At 49.0% G+C, this 21,221-nt stretch overlaps 1 protein-coding gene across 2 annotated transcripts; it reads right to left on the bottom strand.

Moving 5' to 3' along the window:
- Positions 1-1,383: 1,383 nt before the first annotated feature.
- On the bottom strand, positions 1,384-21,185 carry THAP4 (THAP domain containing 4). Of its 2 annotated transcripts, XM_040567440.1 has the most exons (6): positions 21,029-21,185; positions 19,461-20,617; positions 9,260-9,419; positions 6,737-6,846; positions 5,357-5,460; positions 1,384-1,723 (listed from the first exon to the last, which is right to left on the bottom strand). In XM_040567440.1, the coding sequence occupies exons 1-6, from the start codon at positions 21,103-21,105 to the stop codon at positions 1,604-1,606; spliced, it is 1,728 nt and encodes a 575-aa protein (XP_040423374.1). In that variant the 5' UTR covers positions 21,106-21,185; the 3' UTR covers positions 1,384-1,603. The 2 variants fall into 2 exon arrangements, with proteins under 2 accessions (XP_040423374.1, XP_040423375.1); XM_040567441.1 differs by lacking the exons at positions 19,461-20,617; positions 21,029-21,185 and adding an exon at positions 15,754-15,905.
- Between the last annotated feature and the right edge of the window lie 36 nt (positions 21,186-21,221).

The following is a 21,221-nucleotide window of genomic DNA, read 5'->3' as shown; positions in this document are numbered from 1 at the left end:
AAGCCCGTGCTAATAAAGCCCATACCAAGGGCTGGCACCAGCAGGGAGGAGGCCTGGGCAGTGGGGCCCGCTGCACCGCCCGCACTTCTGTTACTGATATTCAGCAGTGTTTGCGTTTCCTCACTCAACCTCCATCCATTATATATGGCCAGAATGTATCAGCGGAGCTCAGTTACACGAGGGAAATTCAATCGAGGGGTTGGAATAAAATCAAGAAGCAGGAGATCAAAGCCTTCAGATGGTAACTGCCCGGTGAGGATCCATTACAGGGCCCGCCTCGTGCTCCCCACTGGGGCACGCCGATGCCCTGGGGACTGCGGCTCCGAGGGGACCGCTGCCGCCGGCCCTGTGCCACACATGCCCATGTCCACGGTGCCCACCCTGGTGGCCACCTGGATGCCTACAAACACGCACCCTTTGGCCAAATCTTTGACCCTGGATGGTTCAGGAAGTGCTGTCTGAACACACAAAACTCCCCCACCACATTTTTTCTGTAACATTCTCAAAGCAGCATTAATGTTCTAAATCACAGATTTTTCTGTTTATATAATTCAAACACGCTGTAAGGAAAGTTTTGAACGTGACATCTCAAGCTCCCTTCGACACCTGAAGGCAAAACCCCCGAGCCCAACCTCCTGCAGCTGCTGGCACCGAGTCCCTTGGGACCCCGTGACTCCCAGCCCAACCTTCCCAGTGGCACCCAGACCTCTCACAGCTCAACGCCCACCCCATCATTCCCCGTCCCTGCAGATACCTCTCGCGCTGTTAGCTCTGGGAAAACCCTTGTCTCGTCTCTGCTGGAGACCAGAAGCAGCTCTAGCTCTCAGTCTCCCTCACTGCTAAGGGACCCGATAACATTTTATGATGGTCAAATGCTGAATCATGAATAACAGGCTCAAAAAAAGAACTGCTGAGATCAATCCCCACTACTTAACGTTTCTCTTGCTGCTCATTGACTCAAGATCTTAAGCCATACTCTTGCGATACTCTGCACTGGAGCCAGAGAAGGTCTGGTCCTTGCCTCCACGACTGCCCCATCCCATGCAAGCACAGCATAGGCCAACATCTTTTCAAGTCACTTGAGCGGCACCATCAGGAGCAGGTCCTGCAGCAGCTCTGTCCCACCACAAGAGGTGCTCCCTCGCTGAATTCCATCAGGCAGGAGCTGGAGTTCTCACAGCCAGCCCCCGTGATGCAAACCCATTCCTGATCCTGCCACGTCTGCGTCACCATGCAGATTACAGATGAAGGACCAGAAGGCTGAATCAGCAACCCCTTCTACCCCCACGGCACACTAACACGCGTTAAAAAAGCCCTCTGGAGCCACTGCCAGAGCAGAGGGACGCGCAGATCACTCAGCAATCACACCCAAAGACACAGCCATAAAAATAAAAGCTTTTTATTATTATTATTTTTTTTATATACCATTACAGGAACATCCGAGGAACATTCTTAACAGCACGGGCAGCTCCGCATCACCCGGGGGTGAGCGCAGGCGCCCAGCTCCGGGGTCTGCTGTCCTGCGTTCCTGAGCTGCCGCTGCTCTCGGGGCACGAGGTCCAGCTCCTCACCCTCGGCACGGAGACCCCTGGCCCTCTGGGCGTCACGGCGTCACCTTTTTGTAGGTGATGTGAAGGTGTTGGGTCATGGGCTGCGTAGTGGTTGCCATGGAGACGGTTTGCTCTAGCTTCCCATCAGAATTGAGCCTGAATTTTCTGGTAATCTGAAAAGGAGATAAGGAAAAATAATAAAATCAAGCAAACGGCATCTAAGGGTAAAAATCCTTAACTGTGCTTTATGCCTTTCTTTTGCTACGCTTAAGTTTTGCTGTCAATGTACCGCGGATGAAAGGCTACACTCACTGCAACCATACAAGAAAATGATGAGTAGCTTTTTCTCCCAGAGGGGGCGGCCCTTTCCAAAATATCAGGTCTAACCCCCAAGAACATCATCCCCAGAGCAACACAAGCAGGCAGCGTGCTGCCCGTAGGTAGGGCTGACTACGTGCCTTTTTAGAGCATGGAAAATGAGCAAACACAACCGTCATTCCAAAAAGGAGCAAATAACTGTGGGCGTCCAACGTGCTTGTAATTAGCTGTCCTTTCAAAGCCCCTCGTGCCTGCTGACGAGTTGCTGTCATTGGGCTTTTGGCAGGAAACGCTGCGTCTTCCTTGGGGTATTGCCATACTGGTGGCACACCATGCAGCACAGAACTGTGCCTGTTGGTACAGGCGGATTACTTGGAGCAGGGAGATTATCTGAACGTCCGTACCCTTGGGTGTTAGGTCTTGACTGGAGAGGGAGAGCGAGCCTTACACGAGCAGCACTATCACTGCATGTAAGGTAACAGTTCATCCCTGCTGGAGAATGACGGATTCACACAGAGCAAAGCCACGGCCATACATTATTGGAAATAAACCTACTGGAGTCTGTAACACACCAGATTTCACTTGTGATGAGTTCAAGCTCTACAGTGTGTTGGTAGGAAGGAAAAAAAATCACCTGCTGTCTTTGCTTAAATTTAAGCATTTTTAATTGAGGAAAGAAATCATTCAAACAGCAGGGTTGTGTGTGGCTTTGACGTTATATTCCCCACTTCAAGTTTTCTATTTGAGTGATGATGGGTTTCAGTGAGGATGTTTTGTGGGGTCAACAAACAGGAAGACTCTGCATTAAACAGATTAACTTCTGCTAAAATTAACTGCTGTGGCTGTAAATTAATTAGCAAAGTGGTGCCATGGCTGGTGCCACTGTGCTGGGAGAGGAAAGGTCTTGGCACTACCGCTACCATCCCCTCGGTACAGACAGGCCAACACCTGTCCATCGGGAGACGGGCACCCGGCTGGAGGCCCAGGGAGATGCCCTGTCCTGGTTGACATTTTCAAGGCAGCCTCCAAAAACCATACAGGCTCTCTGCGAGGCATTTAACTGCAACAGAGAACAGCTTTGTTCATGCTGTATGGTGAGGCTGGACTGGAGCCTTCTGACCTCGGGTCAGCCCAGGAAGCAGTGCTGTCCATCTGAGAGGGCTTGGCTGGCAACGTCTTCCTCATCCTTCCACCTGACAGGCTGCGAGTCTGCTTGTACTGCACTGAACCTCCAGAGGGACAACCTGTGGTTACCCTGTGGAGCTAGAAAACTTAGGACCTGTGCAAGTAGATGCTGGAACCCAGGTTTCATCAGCTTCCAAACCGTTCAGGCCTGGGAATAGCACATGTTGTAAGCCTGCTCTTAGGTGTCTATGAAATAAAGGAGAGAAGTGGAACCACTATATTTAAACCTCAGCTCTTGCTTCAAAATAACACTCCAGTGTGTGGCTCCAGCTGCCCGACTCTGCAGAAGGACACTATAACAATACAGATGATGTAAAGGACACGGCAGCTCCCTGAGTGACAGCTGCTCCAAGAGGGCAGCCCGGCATGGCCCCCATACACAGTGATTTGGCCTTTCAAGTGATTTTGGCGTAGATTTGCTGCACATCATCCAAAAGATGAGTTTACAGTGCCTAGTTCCACTTGGTGCTTCCCATGCTGAACACAGTCCTGGGGATGAACAGAAACAAAGTCTTGGGGACAGCAGGATAACCTGCATGCATGATTAATTGGCAGTTACTTAAATGAGACTGATTTAGAAATTTCTAAAATGCAATGCATTACAAGCGAGAAGAAAGCAGAGACTGTTAGGAGCACAGTATAGTCAAAAAGCATCCCACGGATTCACAAAGCACTTTCAAAACAATAGCTGCCTCCCCATAAGGCTTCTGCCAAGTGGATATGCTTAAGTGTACACACATCAGTATTCCTACCAGTTCCCTTTCACCTTAAACAACAGCTAAAAAAGCAATTGCCTTTTTCAAAGAGCCACATTCACATTAACATTGGAGTGGTTCATCCATCGGTGCTGAAAGAGGACTCTGCGCTTCTCTTTAAGACTGTGTTGAAAGTTGAATCAAAAGCGGAATTCATTCCTGCTGTTTTTCACAAAATGCCTCCATTTTACTGCAGTAACTAGCCCAAGGACAACGGAATCCTCCCATTTCTTTCAGAAATAAAATTGAGTTGATTTTCCAGAAGAATTTTTTTTGTTTTTGTTTTGTTTTAAAGATAGCTTTGGCTGATTTAGTATTTGACTTGGAAAAATAGAGAGTATCCCATTTTCTAGATCTAGAGCTCAAACAGCTCTCTCACACATCTCCAGAGACTCAGAGCTTGCTGCAAAGTGACCTCAGCATATCGCCACACACCAGGAAGATTTGGTTTGAGGTAGTTTACCAAACTGGGTACGAGTGTTGGAAGCAGCAAGATAAACTTGTGTCAGAAGATGGGGATAACAGACAATGAGGGTGTGCTAACCCAGGCTAGCAGGAAGACACCAGATTTCCTGCTGCTCTAGACTTTCAGCTTGTCTTGAAGACATAGAAAGAAAAAGAGTTTTTTGCAAATGTGTTTATTTCCAGTGCAGGTCACTCCAGGGCTCTTCCAGAAGCTGTTGCCAGTCTGCATGCTCTAAGACAGCATCCAACCCCATTAATACATCTGTTCCTACACACGCAGCATGCGCCTAATGCCAGTATCTAACACATCCCCTTCCGTTTCAGCAGCCAGTGCCTGCCAAGCACACAACTGGCGCTCCTGCTCACTTCAGAACACCTCGTCCTCACCAACCCATCCTCAGCTAACTCTGGCTGCAGCCACAGCTCAGCCTGTGTGCTGCATCAGGGCTGCTTCCTGAAGCAGGAAAAGACAAATAAAAGAATACAAAATGTACTCATCTTTAACAAGAATTTATTTCACAATGTGTGACCCTAGCTGAGGGTTTCTGAAGGGCCCATTTTGACCCATTACCAGTAGCATATGGTTCTGATCTCCTGAACGAAAACCAAACAGCAAAGGAGGAAATCTCTGATGACTAATGGAATAGCCAGAATTATCTGTCTCATAGGTGTGGAAGGCAGACCTGGAAAAGACCTGTGACTGAAGGATCTTGCAGGGCAGCAGGGCTGGGATCTTCACCTGCAGAGCAGGCCCTTCCCAGTGGACTCGGTGCTACTATTTAGACAAGACTTTCCTATTCTCTTCCCTAAGGACCTGCTACTGCCCTTGCTGGAGACAGGATTCTGGGTAGGCTGGTCTGACTCAGCATGGGAGTTCTTATCTTAATGATTCCTTCTCGTCTTGTAATCTGTGAAGCAGCTTCTGAAAACTGTTACACAGAAAATAAGCAAGGATGCTGTGCAGTATTTCCAAGAAGACCTGAGGGTAATCTGTAATTAAAGCATTAATCGGCCTGTTCTCTCAACTAGACACCCTCTGGGGCTAGCAATATTATTTGAATGGCTAACCAAGTGTGAACTCACCTGCTCTACATGGGGCTTCTTGGCAAAGGAGATCCTGGCTATGGAGTGAGAAGCTATAGACAGCTCTTGTCCATTCACCTCCCCTTCTTCCACCTCCACAAGACCTGATAAGAAGCAAGGTCATAAACGCCAGGCTACAAAGGTTAATTAACAATGTCACAGTTATTAGGCTATATAACAGATGAAGAAGATTTTTATCTGACCTAGCACATATCAACAACTGTAAATCCATGCAACCTCAGAAACAATGCTGGAAGATCTAGCCAGACACTGTGCGATAGGTATTGCATTGCTACTGGCAATTTTCCCTTCAGCACACGCTCTCTAGTTTTAGATCCTTATTTAACTGGGTTTAAAAGTTCTTTAGTTATAATATAACGTAGATGCAGTTCTCTCTCTCGTTCAGTCCCTGTTAGGTGCACAATGAGTACCAAGGCAGTAATTCCGGACAGTGGGAGATTCTTCTGGTTTAGGAACTAAGAGGACCGCACTGAGATTACTCTTGGACATGGCAAAGGGAACAGGAGAGAAGCTACCCATTACAGTGCTGCAGCCAGGCAGGGTTTGTAATAGGAAACTTGTGGTATGAATCACATCAAGCACTCTGGGAAGGAGAGGTCGCATGGGAGGTTTACCACCACCACAGCCTCGCCTTGCCAGGGTCACAAGCTCTGCTCTGCACCACAGAATCAAACACAGTGAGTGTTAACATCAGTAACGACAATCTAAGTGGGACGTTGAACCTGACTGTGCTCAGAAATAGCAGCTGGCCAACTGCTATGCTAGCAATAGGAGGACTCCAGACAGATGAGCTCATGATGTGAGGCGTACACCCTCTCCGTTTCTACCACAGGGTCTACTGTGGCCAACTCACGGGAACAGTGGGAATGATGCGTCTTATCTGTACAAGTTCTCCTTTTCTCCCTGCAAAAAACACACTTGGATACCATGAAGGCAACAAGAATGCCAGTGGCCACTTATCACCTGCCATGATTAAGGGCCAGGCTGTAACTCTTGTCATGAATTGAGGGGTTCTTTTGTTTCAAAAAGCTTTAAAAAGTATAAATACCAACATACCATTTTAGGAAAGGATATCCCTCAAGTCTCCTTCATGAGTGATATTTTGATTTGCAGTCCTTTCCTGCCTGAGAAAGCTAGAAAGCCTTGCTGTCTGGGCAAAGCCATGTAGCCAGTCCTAGAAACACGGTGCTTTTGACTCAAGCTCATTAACAGCAGGATGGGGAGATGCTGCTCTTTGGTGCTGAGCCCACAGTGAAAATAAACAAAATGGAACAGTTAAAGAGGTCCAGTAATTTTCTAGAAGAGTGATGAATGGCACCGCAGGACAAGGACCTCTTCTCTTCCCCAAAGATGCAGTACCTGTGTTCTGGGCGCTGATGAAGGCCACCTTATTAGTGTCAGGTTTGAGGCGGATGAACCCACATTCTCGGTGCATTGGTTTCCTGGTGTCTGGATGGAAGGCATTGAACCTGAGGGGAAATCAGAATACAAACGTTGCTGTACTGTTGCACTGAAAACACAGGGTTTGGCCTGGTTTCATCTCAGAGAAAACTGTATTTTATTTAACCACGTGACTGCCTGCATTTAAAGAGTAAGAGACTGACAATACTTCATGGTTGGAAGACGTAAGCGTGTAAAAAGACAGTTCCTTTATGTGCACAGCTAGACCTCAGAGCTGGAAGTCATTATTTAAGTTCAGGCTTCCGATTTTCCACAGCTCCTGGGTCTCTCTAACTACTAGCTTAGAAACTCCCTTGGGTTACAGTAAGACATGTTGCTGATGCTGAAGCCATACTCTGCCGCAAATTTCCTTCTCTCAAACAAGTAGCTGGCCTTACAATATCATCTTTATTAAATTTTTTAAGGTCTGTCAGTTTTTTTCTTTGTACCTTACCTGCTGCAGGCAATAACACTGCAGACTTATTTCTTCCCATCTCGAAAAGAAAAAAAATCAGCTCGGATGCTTGCTTACTCTTCATAATGCCTTACAGCTGTACATTTGGTCAGCCATATCACGGGCAATACCTACGTATTCTTACACACGATCATATATTGCGTTAGTGCTACAGCACTCCTGAGTCTACACAGGTAACTGAATTAAACCACACGGTGAGCTGAAGCAGTTATTTAGTGAAGAAACACTGAGAGCCAAAAAGCCCAAAGAAAGGGCTTCCTACGTGAAGTAAGAGCTACTGAATCACTCAAAGTCGCCATCTCCCAAAAGAAAACACAAAAGGAAACTAGAAGCAAGGAAGGAAGAGCACAGCACAGGCATGCCGTTACAGAATCTGGGTGCTTACAACCGCTTCTGGCTCCCGGGCATCCTCTGGGCACATAATTACTCCTCCTGCTTGGCTGTCTCTCTATACATAGGATGTCTCCGCCTAACCACACGGTGACAAGGACCAGGAGTGACCGATACCAGCAGTGCAGGACTGCGGCTATGCTACGGACTGCCCTAGCATCCCAGCCTGCGTGCTCTGCACTTAGCGCGCCCTGCGGAGACATGCATCATGCTGAGACTGTCGAGAATCAAAGGGGGAATGAACTCCAGGCTGCTCTCAGTGCCTGGAGTGTCTGGGAGACGTGTGGCTTGTCTTGTAACGGTCTGGGGCACTGGTTGAGGAGCCAGGTCCCTCACCTCCAAGCCTGCCCATTTTCCCAAAGCTTCCCCGAGTTCAGCAGTTCTGAGCTGTATTTCCACAGCAGAAGAATACAACTCAGACCAGCAAGTGACCCAAAAGCTGGAGTCGGGGCGTGCTGGGTGTAGAGCACAACTGTCGGAGCCCTGTTTCTTTTGGCAACTGAACTAAAAATATCACGCCTTGCCAACAGCTCTGTCGCAACAAGCGACGCACACCAGGAATGCAGGGTACCATTCACACAACGTCAGTATCTTGTAATTATTCCTTTCTCTGGTTCTCAAAGCAACAACCTTTCCATCTCAACCCTCCCAGCCAAAGGATAAGCACTGAACCGTTAGCTAACATGCCACTTCTCCTCCTCCAGATTTCATATTTCTCTTCAAACAATTACTCGCAAACAAAGCAGTTAAGCTGTCTGCCTGATATCCAATACAACTTGTCGAACATTTAATTTTTCTCAATTTTTTCACGTCGGTGAAGACTGGGGACCACAGTTTAAAATGGACAAACCCGTTAGCTATGCCACTGTGCCTTCATTTATATCCGTAAGTGTCAGCTTGACAAAACAGAGTGATGGTGGTTGTAGGGTAACACTATTACTCGAGGATTCATTTCTAATTAAACAGCCACCACCAGCAACAGGAACGGTGTCTTCTCTGGCCGTAAGGACAACATCTTTTGGCTAACCCATATGCACAGCATGTTAAAGTGGAAGGATCACTGACCTTTCAAAGACAGGCACTGAATTTGCCCAAACTATAGGGATGTTCGTGTTCAGGATGGGGCCGATCTCGTTGCTGATCCCAGCACCTTCCGTTGCTTCTCACTGTGTAACCCTCAAGAGCGGCAGGCCACAAGAATTGGATGTTGTGGCACGGTCACAGTCCTGACCCTCTACACATACGCGACAACACCAGAGGTGTGAACTCACTTCTGAAAAGCTCTGTGGAGTCGCATGGTATGTTTAGGTTTAGGCCAGTGAACGGTCACTGATTGCAGGTGTGCAGCTCTGGGCAGAACACAACAGCACACCAATTTATCAGCAGTTTTAAAGGAAAACACCCCCCCCCAAAAAAAAGCAGACCACCCAGCTACGTGCCGCTACATCGTCTCATTTGGTAGATGAAAACCAGTTTATTTTGCAACTGGAAAAGAAATGCAACCAACAAATCTCACTGCAGCCACACCTGCTCCGACCCAAAAGCCGCTGCCAGCACAGACAAACCTCGAGACTTACGAGAAGTTGAGCATGGGCTGCCCCACGTGAGAGATGTGCACTTCCTCCAGGTACTGGAACGGCTTCATCGTGGGGAAGGTGCCGTCCCCCGGGGGGTCTGAGAGCCAGGTGCCCAGCATCCAGGACAGGGGCTCCATCACAGGGTTCAGCTGGGGAGTCTCTGCGGAGGAAGAGGAAAGAATGAAGACATTTCGTGGGCCTGCTCTGCAGCTTGCTGTTAACAGCTGGGTGGAGGAAGAACAGGAAACACCTCAGAAATGGTCCAACGCATCAGGAACGCTTTTCTCCAGAGCAAAGTCAGCTCCAAGGTGCAAGGAGAGTAAGTCTGTTTTCAGACCTGCTCGTGGCCTCCCCCAGGGCACTATTCCCGGCAGTGCCTTTCTGCCCCCTCTTTCCGGCACCGACTCGAAGGGAAAGTCCCCTCCCTTCAACACGCAGGGAAGAAGCCTGAAATCACAGAATCTCAGGGTAAAGAATGAAGCATGATAAACGATATCAGTGACAGATCTCCAGTGCTCTGGCCCGGATTTTTCTCAAGCACTAAGGACGGGCTGTTTCTGTTTGTTTTGGAGCCCAAGGAAATGAGTCCTCACTTCAGAGGAAAAAGAAAGTCAGGCAGCATCCATATTCAAAATCAAAGTTTATCTGTATTTTTTTAAGAGGTTAATGATGAGCTGTACTTTTATAAAAAGAGGTAGAGATAGTTCAGAAATTGCTCTGCTTAGGTGCTGGACTAAGGCTCACTGAAAGGTATTAAAAATACTGCTGTGCACATAAGTAAAAGCATAAAACAGAAGAGAAAGGTACTCCCATTTGTCACTGCATTTATTAAGAAGCAACCAAGGTCTGCTTCACAAAGCTAAAAGGCTCCTTCTTTAGTGAATCATTTTAGAAGAGCTTTGATAAGCAAGAGTTTTGCATTTTGCTATGATTTCACACGGTGTGAGCTGGAAAAAAAAAAGGGAGAGAAATTGAGACAGACATTTTGAAGTCATGTGAACAACAAAGCAGATCCTTTCCTACGATGTAAACAGGGAAAGTGATACAGCACCCACATGATCCTAGGAAGGACCTCTACAAATAGAGATGAGGGGGCCCACTGCAAAATCTAGGCTGGCTCCATTATGCAGCTGAGTAAGTTCACTTAAAGCACGCCCTCCTCCCACTCGTGTGCTAAACGACAGGCAGTGGCAGGCCAGGGGCTAAGTGGGTGTTTTCCACGCCTAGTGATATCATCTAGTACAGGAATAAGCTACCTGTCTGGCTGGTCTAGAAGGCATGGACTCAGCTGCAAGGAGAAATGGTGCCCTAAACAAAACATTGTCCAAGTTTCACCGTGCTCAAACCCAACCCAAAGGCAAAAAAAGACTGAGCAAGGAAGATTGGAGAGGTCACACTAGGATGCCAAAGTAGGGGAACAGATTTTTCACCAGTAAAAGACAGCCACTTTCATTCTTTATTCTCTCACAGCAAGTTTAAAGACAGAATGACAACTAGCGAGTCGTCAAGACGCTGCTGGTTTCTTTATCCTCACGTACTCTGCAAGCGAAGCAACCTGAGAAAACACGAGCTCTCACTACGAAACAAAGTCGTAAAAATCTGCAGCATCAAAGCAACCCCCTGCAAAGAGCACCCCGCGTGTTCGTGCAGGCACCGCCGGCTTACCGGGGGGTTCCTACAGACTGCACAGCAGCGGCAGCTACCGGGCTGTCCGTCACTGTACCTACCTTCCACCTGTCCTGTCGGCAGCCCAAGCAACAGCACGCTATTTTGTGGTGCAGTGAATACAGTGACTTTAATACAGTGATTACCGGTAACTGAAGTCCAAAATTATTGCTATGAGAAACTAAATGCCTCTAGACTGCTTCTTAGGAACCACTTTTCCTTCCCGCTTGCAGTCTCAGAGCAGGCTGTGTGAGAGCACAGACAGCATCACCACCTTGTCCACCTGGTATTTGCCTTCACTTTGCAACCCGCACACGTTGCTTTTCCTTCCGAGCTTTCTGCAGGCCCTGAAGCCCCCCCCCAGAAGGGAAGAGCAAAGTTTTGGAAAGGTCAGCGGAGACCGCAGCCTGTGCTGCTGCTGCCCTCTTCTGGGCCAGGAGATGGCAACAAAGCCTAGGACCAGGACAGCTTCCATCCTCTGTGACAGAGCGCTTCATTTTTCTCCTGCTTACCAACTGTGCTGTGGGAATAAGGACCGGAGAGAGACTCAGTAATGCACAGGGGAATAAGCACATCCTGATCACTTCCTATACGCTGCTGCTTCTTACCTTTGGCATCGGACTTTGGACTAAGTTTTGTTATCACCTCCGGCAGCCTTCTATGCCAGAGGGCTGAACTGAAAGGGCAGAAAAGCAATAGCAGGGAGGCTGATGGGACAAAGGCTGATTGAGGGCATCAGAAAAGAAAGGTGATCGAAAAAAAAATTGCTTCTTATGTCACGGTTAAGTAAACGTAAGACCATTGTAGCAATAAATAATTTTACAGAGGAAAGTGGAAAACATCTGTCTACTGAGCTGCTTTGTTTGTAACACAGACTTGGAGATGCGGTCTCTGTCAAGAGGAATTTCACTCAAGGAGGAGCATGCAAATTCTTCTTTAACAATCTGCATTCATGGCTCACTTTTACAAACACATTTTAAGCCACAGTAGTAGGCAAGTGCCTGAGAATAACAAGAAATATGAACGACCTCTGGGAACTTGCACTGCAAGACACGTTGTCCTCCCTTCTACACATTTAAAGTCTCGGATAGTGTCCTTGCAAGACTGATGAAGCAAATCTTGGTCTTTTTGCGTCCACGTGCACGGTTTCTTTTTTGTGTAATAACAAGCAAGCTCACACTACAGCCTCTTCCTTAATAAGGACCTTCATGGTGTCACTCTCCCCTACCAAATTATACGTTTTCTTGAAGCTCTTCCCAGCACCTCGAGACCTCTGCTCCTCTACAAAACCCAAATGAAGTCGACCGCCACGTTTAAAAGTTGTGGTAACAGCCTGGGAGACAAAAACCCCAGCAACGTGATCAGCAACATGATCACCTAGATCTGGTTTCTTCAGGAAGCTGTTCAGGCCACACTTTCCCCCGAGACCGCCGTGCCCAGGTCCTGGGGACACAAGTCAGCTCTGCTTCACCTTCTGACCTCGCTGCATCCCTCTGGCCTTGCGGATGGGTTGTTTCCACTTCCTTCCCATTCACAGGGGTTTAGAAGTCAAATCTGTCCCTGCACGGCAATGAAGTCAGGCTGTAACTGGCTGCCCACTCTCCGCAGCGAGGGACGACGCAGTCTCCCTGCCGCGAGATGAACCGGACAAAGCAGACGAGCGATCCCCCAGGCCATGTCTACGCAGGCCTCAGCCAGCGTGGCTCTGTAGTGTGATCCCTGGCACACAAAGCTATGCTGGCACAAATCCCTGTGCGGTTTTATCAGCAAAACTGCAAAGTGAGCAGCCAGTTGGCTGCTAATGAGACAGCTAACCTGTTTCTCCTAAGCTGGGGAATACTTGCTGCATGAAACTTCAGCGAAAAGAAAAGAAAATCTCACACGGCATCTTCCGTCTTCAAGGTGTGGGGACTACAGCCAGCAGCTGGGCAGCTTCCTGCAGCCCTTTCTTCATCTGAGACGCTTACTAGATTTAAACCATCGTCAGCAACATTCCAGTAATTAAGGAGCAGCCTTTGTTCTGTGCACTTTTTGCCCAATTAGGTACAGAAGGTGGCTTTATTCCCTGCTGCCCCTCTCCAGCATTGTACCCCTTACACTTGCTGATGCTCTCTCCCAGCGAACCAGTAAAGCACTCCTAGCGCTGACGTGCTCTAACTCCATTCCTGCTCTGAGGGGGGAAATGTGATTACACTCACAAATTCGCATCTTATGCCCTCTATTAGTAATTAATTTCATAACCAAGCGCCAATTTGTTACTGCCTCTGTGGTAAAACGTTCCAGTGTCTGCAGTCACTACCAGACTTCTCCTGCACTACAAAACACAGAGAAAACAAATCCTTAAAATTACATACTGTTATGGGAAACCCAAACATCCTAAAGTAAGCTTACTTCAATGTATGTTATACTTTCTTTCAAGTTTTCCTTAGTTAGCATTTTCATTGCTTCCTAGTCACAAGCTATTGTATTTGTGTGTGGGTTTTTTTTGTGTGCGTGTGAGTCACTGCCCACTGACTTCAGAAATAAATGCTTAATCCACAAGCTGAACAGGCCATTAGGGAAAAAAAAAACACAACAGAAAAGAAAGCAGACCACTCCACAGGAAAAAAAAAAATGCAGAAAACAGCAAAGCAACAGGTCTTGCTTCCCCCCTTCCAACCTCCTTTCTCTCCGTGGGGACAGTGGAAGGGCCATCTCCTGATGAATCCGGTCCTGAAGACAGAATTCCTACAAGGAGAATTTCTACCCTGAATCCATCCAACAGCCACAATCTTGCAGTCACTATTCCCAAAGCATGCTCCTGTGAAAGAGTGAACCTAAAAACCTAGACAGCCTAAGAGATAATATTGTTTAGGTTTAGCTAATCAGCATTTGAAAAGATAACGCAGCTGATAATCTCACAGATCACAGACCTTGAGACACACACACACAGAAGTGCAATCACTTGTCCCAAGTCACTCAGCTTGACGGGGATTTCTAAAACCAACGCAATTACCTGCACGAGGCAGGAGAGGAGGGGAGCTCGCTGTGTGTCCAGCTGGTCCCCGCTGCTCCAGCGATGCTCGAGGCAGCTCACCTCTGTCATGGAATCACAGAATATCCCAAGTTGGAAGGCACTCACCAGGACCACCGAGTCCAACTCCTGGCTCCACACAGAACCACCCAAAAATCAAACCCTGTGTCTGACAGCCTTGGACAAATGCTTCTTGATCTCTGGCAGGCTCGGTGCTGTGACCACTGCCCCGGGGAGCCTGTCCCAGTGCCCGACCACCTCTGGGTGCAGAACCTTTCCCTAACCCCCAGCCTGACCCTCCCCTGTCCCAGCTCCATACCGTTCCCTCGGGTCCTGTCGCTGTCCCCAGGGAGCAGAGCTCAGCGCCTGCCCCTCCGCTCCCCTCGTGAGGGAGCCGCAGGCCGCCATGAGGCCTCCCCTCAGCCTGCTCTGCGCCAGGCTGAACAAACCCAGGGACCTCAGCCACTCCTCATGTGTCTTCTCCTCTGAACCCTTCACCATCTTTGTAGCCCTCCTCTGGACACTCTCTAACAGCTCTATATCCTTCTTATATTGTGGCACCCCAAACAGCACACAGCACTCGAGGTGAGGCTGCGTCAGGCAGCGCAGAGCAGGACTATCGATCCCTTCCGATCCCTTCCCTCTGCCTGCCGGCAGGGCTGTGCCTGAGGCACTGCAGTGTACGGTCGGCCCTTTTGCCTGCCAGGGCTCATTTTCACCTTGCTATTGACCAGAACCCCCAGATCTCTTTCTGTGGGGCCGCCCTCCAGCCTCTCGTCCCCCAGTCTGTACGTACAGCCAGGGTTGCCCCTTCCCAGGCGCAGAATCCAGCACTTGCTCCCTTCGTATTACTGGTGATTGCTCAGCCCTCTCATTTGTCCACATCTCTCTGCAAGGCCTCTCTATCCTCAACGGAGTCAACCAGTTGTCAGAACTTAGTGTTGTCCGCACACGAAGTATACCTTCAAGTCCTGTACCCAAGTCCATTTATGAAGACATGAAAGAGAACTGGCCCCAAATCGGAGCCATGTGGAACCCCACTGGTGACTGGAGCCCGTCAGCCCCAGGGCAGCACGCGCACAGGCTGCAGGTGCTGGAAATCCTCACCCAGCCTCTCTCCTGACACCTTGTCACAGATTTGGCCCCACTCTTAACCTCCGTGCTCATATTCCTGCTCCTTATCTCACTCTTTGCTTACTTTATCCTTCAATCTTTGTAACGCTTTATTGACCAACCCTCTGTCCCAGCCATTCCCATCCATTTCTCCAGGTAGATAAGGCAGAAGAGCTGCGATCAGCACCTGCCATTCCAGAATAAATGTATTTTTCTTGTTCTCGCACCCCCTCACATCTCTTCCCACTGACGCTGAGGAACATAGCTTTACGACTTGTTTCTGCAAAACAAGCAAAAGTCTCTTGCCACCTTGGTGGAAAACGCTTCCACTGAAGAGGCACCGGGTCTCCAGTTCCGCACAAAACCACGTTTAACGTTCAGGTCCTCCTGCCTGTGTTCCCAAAGCTCACCAATTATCCTTCATCCACACGTAGAAAGCATTATAAACAACTGCACTTCTATGAGGTTTTGTACAAATACTAAGAAACAAATCTAAACTGGAAAGAAACATTTCCAATGGCTACTTAGCAAAATTCTGATTGTTTTCCACATGGACTCATTTTGCAAATCTCCTGCCTTTAACATGACCTTCATGAAAGCAGACATGGAGTTTGGAACGGGCTCCACGTAAGCTCAGAATGCTGAATTTGAACAACTCTACCTCTCTGATAAATGCATGTACTTTAAGCACACTGAATCCTACCTGCGTTTGCTCCACTGCTGGCCATAGCGTGCAGAGTTATTTTCCTATCGCTTGGTCTAGCTCTCTAATCACCTTTGCTCACCAGAAAGGGTTCTGCACTTGGTTGATAAGATGGCTATAAGGGAAGTGATCTCACGATGAGGTAAGAAAGTTATCCTAGAGCCTGCTGGGAGATGTAGTTTTACAAAAGGATCGAACACCAGGGCGTTAAGGCAACATGACCTCGTGAAAGCAGCATCTTCGTTTTGGCTTCAGGAACACGATGCAACCAACAGAGCTGAGAAGGCTTCCAGCAGAACTAGCTGGTTAGATGCTATGTGTGCTGAACCGGAGCACACTGAATTGCCTCCCCTTCCCTTGCAGTCCATGTTCTTCCCAGCTCACCTTCCCCAGGACATTGGGGCTGTATTTCTTTGCTCACTCTCTCCCTAATTTCTCCTAGTGCATCCTCTTGTCCTGTGGAAGATGTGTCTAATCTTGCTCTGCCTGGTGCACCATGTCCAGCCATGCTCTGTCAAAAACATTTCTCAGCCACTGGCCTGCAGACACCAGAGGTGGCCCACGAAACAGAAGGAAACGTGTTCCTACCAAACAAGCAAGCAATTTCAAAGTTTAGCACAGAAAGCGTCACTACAGCAGCCGTGCAGAAAACCCAGGGGTTTTCCTAAAACAAGTTAGTTGATCTCCCTGCTACGAAAGGCTGGGAAAGGCCACGTTTGTGCACTGTGACGGCCTGAGCGTGCTGTGAGGCAAACTCACCCGGACTGAGTCACCAGTCCTCAAGCGCGGCTGGCAGGGACCGCGTGTGCAGCAGCCTGCAGAAATCTGCTCTTTCCAGATGGCTGTCATTTGGGTGCAGCCAGCAGAAACCTCCTTGTGCAGCTGGAGGAGCATTTCAGCCGAGAACGATGGGCACGAGGAGCTGCCCAACCGGTGAGATGCCAGGCGAGAAGCACGCGGCAGGAACCACAGGGCCTCTTTGCAGACAGCAGCATCGCCGTGGGGTAACACCTAGGGCATCGCTGCTCTGCTGTGCGCTAGGGCATCCCGTTCTCTGCCTTTCCAGACAAAAAACGTGGCTGTCCGGTCTGATACGCTCATAGCTTGAGGCTGTAAGCCATCCGAACATGCAGGGGACCATCAGAAAACCTTAAAAACACAACACTTGCTAAACAGATCCACGAGACAGATCACACCAGCTCCCCGGTAAGCCCAGCACGCAGTCCATACAAGAGCAGCACACGACGCTTTTAAGAGGGCTTCGCACTGAGACCAGGCAGCGCAGGTGGGCCCAAAGCACATCCCTCTGCTCCGAATTTCGTGCACGCAGCCAGACATTGGGCGGCAGCGGGGAGGACAGCCCGGCAGCACGCTGGAGTCAGGATGTAAACAGGTAGCAACCTGCCAAGTCAGCCCAGTCGCGTACCTTCCTTACGCTCCCCATCCCCAAGGCACCGGCTTTAGAAAAAAAAGAAATTGCAGGCTCAGGTTTATAGCTATTAACATCACCTCATCTACGCACCGTATGATTTAGGACAACTGAAATGTAGCTACTAATAAAGACTATAATTATTATTAACCTAATACCTGTTACCTCCGTTTCTGTGAATACCAAAAAGCCCTCTTCAATTCAGTTTTGCATCAGAGTACAATTTAGTGTCTGCGCATAAAACAGGCTCTGCCCAGCAGCAGTCAGCTGCGCTTAATCAGGTATTTTGACTGCCATAAACTATTACTAAGAGCACAAGAAAAAAACAATGCAAAGCAGAAGAGCACCAAGATGAAATTAAAACAAAAGCTGGCCAGCCCCTAACAAACCCTTGGAAAAGTCACCAGCAGAATGGTTCCCTAAGAACTTCTCATCGCCTAGAGCTACAGTCACCAAAATGATTTGATTTTCTCACGTTGGTCTCTAGTTTTGTTGATAAGAGCAGAATGGGTAACAAGTTGATCACTTCATTAAAAAAAATTGACATTTCACCTTATAAAACTGAAGACGCAATTCCTATGTTCTTACAAAATTCTTACTGTGTCATTCGCATGTTCTCATACATGTACACATTAGAACATCTGCCTCAAGAAAGAAAACAAAATCACAGTACTTCCTAGAAAAAAAAAGAAAACCAACATTCAGGACGCCCTCCTTGCAACCAGCATCTCCTTGCAGGCATTTCAACACTGCTAGACACCTTTTTTATATCCCTCTATATGTATACTTATGAACGATAATTACGGAACCCTAATTTTGTATTTAGTCATTTCCTTTAGTCTGACACCAAAACAGTATAGAACTGTAGACAGGAAGGCACAAATAAGAAGACCACGTTGATTTCCCACTGCAGCGAAAAAATCTTTTCCCCCCTCTACCCAAATCAAAGCATGAGCTTTCCACTGGAAAATTACAAACACGTGGAGAAAGTCGCGCTGGGTATCAGCCTGTGAGAACTTTGCTGGGGTTTATTTTCCTGCGCTCGAGTGAGGAAATAGGCCATGCTGTAGGAGTCTGGAGAGCGCGTCTGCCTACGCCAGGATCACGTTTCTAACCATGCCTACTACCACGCGGCTTCAGAAAACAAGGAACAACCTCACAACGGATGCAGAGGGGAGAATTACCTTGGCAAGAGTTTCCAACACACCTAGCCATCTTTGGGAAGCTGCTTCAAGAAAGCTCTGGGTCACGCATCCTTCACAAAGTAACCCTACGCAGCCACACATACACCAAATACCATTAAAGCCTTCTAGGCTTTTCCCCAGATTATACCTAGCAACTGGAGTCACTGTGCAAAAGTTTTGTCGTTGTTCTAAAGATTTGGACTAAATCACTCTTCTTGCAATAGAAAGGGGTAAGGCCTGATCTGACTTCTCGGTAACAGAATTTCACGCCATCTCATCGCTCTTTGAGCTCCCCTGTATTTTCAGGTGTTTCACTTATTTATTTTACTGATAGAGAAGTCATTTCCTATCTCTTCACACTCTATTATCTGTTTCCTGACTTCTGCCTTCTGAGGGAGGAAATTATTAAACTGAACGCAGTATTTCAGTCAAGAAGAACGTCGTCAACATGTACGATGACAGTTGTATCTGAGACCTACTACCTCACTTGGATTTCTTGTATCCCAAGTACTGAGTACAGTACACGAAATCCAAGATCAGCAGCACTTCTTACATCACTAGAGAAGACTACAACAGCTTTTCCCAAATACCTTCTGTTCATGACAGCTCATTAAGACACAGAAAAATTTCAGACACACTCCAAATCGTGTCACAGATGAACAAGCTAAAATAATCCAGGAAGAAAAAAAAATTCATCACAGGAGTTGTCCTCCACACCATAACCTAACTTTGTGCCCCATCACCTCGGAAAGCTATACGGAAACAACGCGCGCTATTTGCAACTTCGAGGAGGCAAAGTTTGGAGAGCGCAGCAGTGACTTCTACCAAACAGCCAACACTGTCAGGGAAAAAAAACAACCAACCAACCACAGCAGGCTTGTGGAATACAAGAAATAGCTCACGTGCCCAAAAACCTGTCCAATTCTTTCACTTGCATCCCTTGGCCTAGCATGAGCTACTACTTCCCTTTCCAAAAACATACCTTTCTCCTGTCTTTAACTGACTGCATTGCTATTACCTCTAACTTAAACAGCCTCTTACTGTTAAGAAAATGATGAATTCTGCCTGAATGCAAAGACGCTGTAAATACTGACCACAGTCCTGGGATAGCAGGCTGTTCAAGTAAGGGAAACTGATCCTCTTCAGCTCATCTAGCTTCTCCTTCAGCTTCCTGACTTGACTGTCTGAGCGGCTGATCCTCTGCCTCAGAAGTTTCAGCTCTCCGTTCTTCTTCTCCACCTGTTCACGCAAGCAGCACACCTGACTTTTGCTTTGCCTGGAGGAGAAACAGTACGAGTGGAGGGAGTCAATGAGCTTGCAGGCTCCCGAGGCCGACATGATGACCTCGTTGATCGACATGGGGTTGGCATCCGTGTCCCCCTTCTGTCCCACCACAGCTTCAGCTGCAGGCTGAGGGGTCAGGTCTGCTGGGGATGCCGACAAACTCTGGGAAGGTTTCTGAGGGGTTGCAGTGAGGGATGAAGTAGGGGAGTCTTCTGTGACAGTCTTATCTTGTCCCATGAGATTGCTACTGCAGCTTGGTTCCACATCCCTCTTTGGCCTTTTCCTTTCTAGCTGCTCTTTTGGGAAAGATGGCCTCTCTCTGGCATGCTTGGAGGAAAAGCTGTAAGAATGAAGGGAGCCGATGAACTTGCAAGCACCAGAGGCAGGAGGCGTGAAGTCATCCACCGATATGCCACTCCTGTCTGCTATCCAACTCCCCGTCCAGGTGGTTTTAGGACAGTCCTCCACAGAAGATCTGTCAGACTTTTTCTGAGGTCCAGGCTTTGCAACTAAATTATCCCCTAACGTCCTTCTCCGAGGGCCTTCCAGCTGGCTGTGGAGATCCTCTTCCTCCTCGGACATCGACTCGATATCCTCTTGCAAAGTCGCCTCCTCCATCTCGTTCGTCCCTTGCATTACCATAAAGTCCTGGTCAGAAGATGAGGTCCTCTGAACTACCTCACGGCCTCCTTCCCTTGGGTCCTCTCCATCCTGCAGCGGTACCTGGCTTGCTATTTTTCTCTTGCTTCCGACATAATCCAGGTTGTCGCGTTTTTTCTCCGCAAGCTGGAAGATGGTAGGGACGGCAGTGGGCTTCAGCAACCGGTGCTGGTCTTCCAGCCGCTTTGAGAAGCTGTCTTTGGTGAAGTGCTCGCTGCAGAGGAAGGAATACTTGGTGGGGGTCCAGTTGTCTCTCTGAACAGCTTTTAGCCACTGGATCAGGCGCTTTGAGTCCTTCAGAGGGAATCTAAAATCGGGAAGAACAAACACACGAACATAAGGGGCGAAAGCTGCGACCACAAAGACGAACGCTCCCAAGTTTTGGCCGTTCCCCCGAAAGTTGTGACTCGGCAGGTCGGGCTGGGCGGTGGGCCGAGCCGCCTGACCTTCGTCTCCCCCGCTGTGGGCACAGCCCCGCGGCTCGGGGGGCCGGGGGGCCGCTGCCAGCCGGCTGCGCCGCACAACAAAGAGCCGCCGGGGCTCGGCCGGCCGCCGCTGTCCCGCCGCCGGCTGCGGGAGCGCCCAGGGCGCCGTGCGGCCGGCCCCGGAGCCCGGCCGGAGCCCGAGCGGAGCCCGGAGCGTGGCGGAGCCGCCCCCCGCCCCCGGCCCGGGCACCGCCGCCCCCGGCTCCTCGGCACCTGCGGGGCCGCGGGCTCACCTGTGGAAGGAGACGGCGCCCCGGTGCGCCTTCCCCTGCCGGTTGGAGCAGTTGGCGGCGGCGCAGCAGATCACCATCTCCGGCCGGCGGCCGGGCCCGCCCCGGCCTTCCTCCTCCTCCTCCTCCTCCACCTCCTCCTCCTCCCGCCCCCCGCCGGCCCGGCCCGGCCGCCGCCAGCCGTACAGCAAGATGG

This window comes from Cygnus olor, chromosome 9 (genome assembly GCF_009769625.2).
Source record: "Cygnus olor isolate bCygOlo1 chromosome 9, bCygOlo1.pri.v2, whole genome shotgun sequence".
Lineage (NCBI taxonomy): Eukaryota > Metazoa > Chordata > Aves > Anseriformes > Anatidae > Cygnus > Cygnus olor.
The sequence above is the reverse complement of the archived record's forward strand: the minus strand, read 5'-3'. Positions and strand labels throughout refer to the sequence as shown.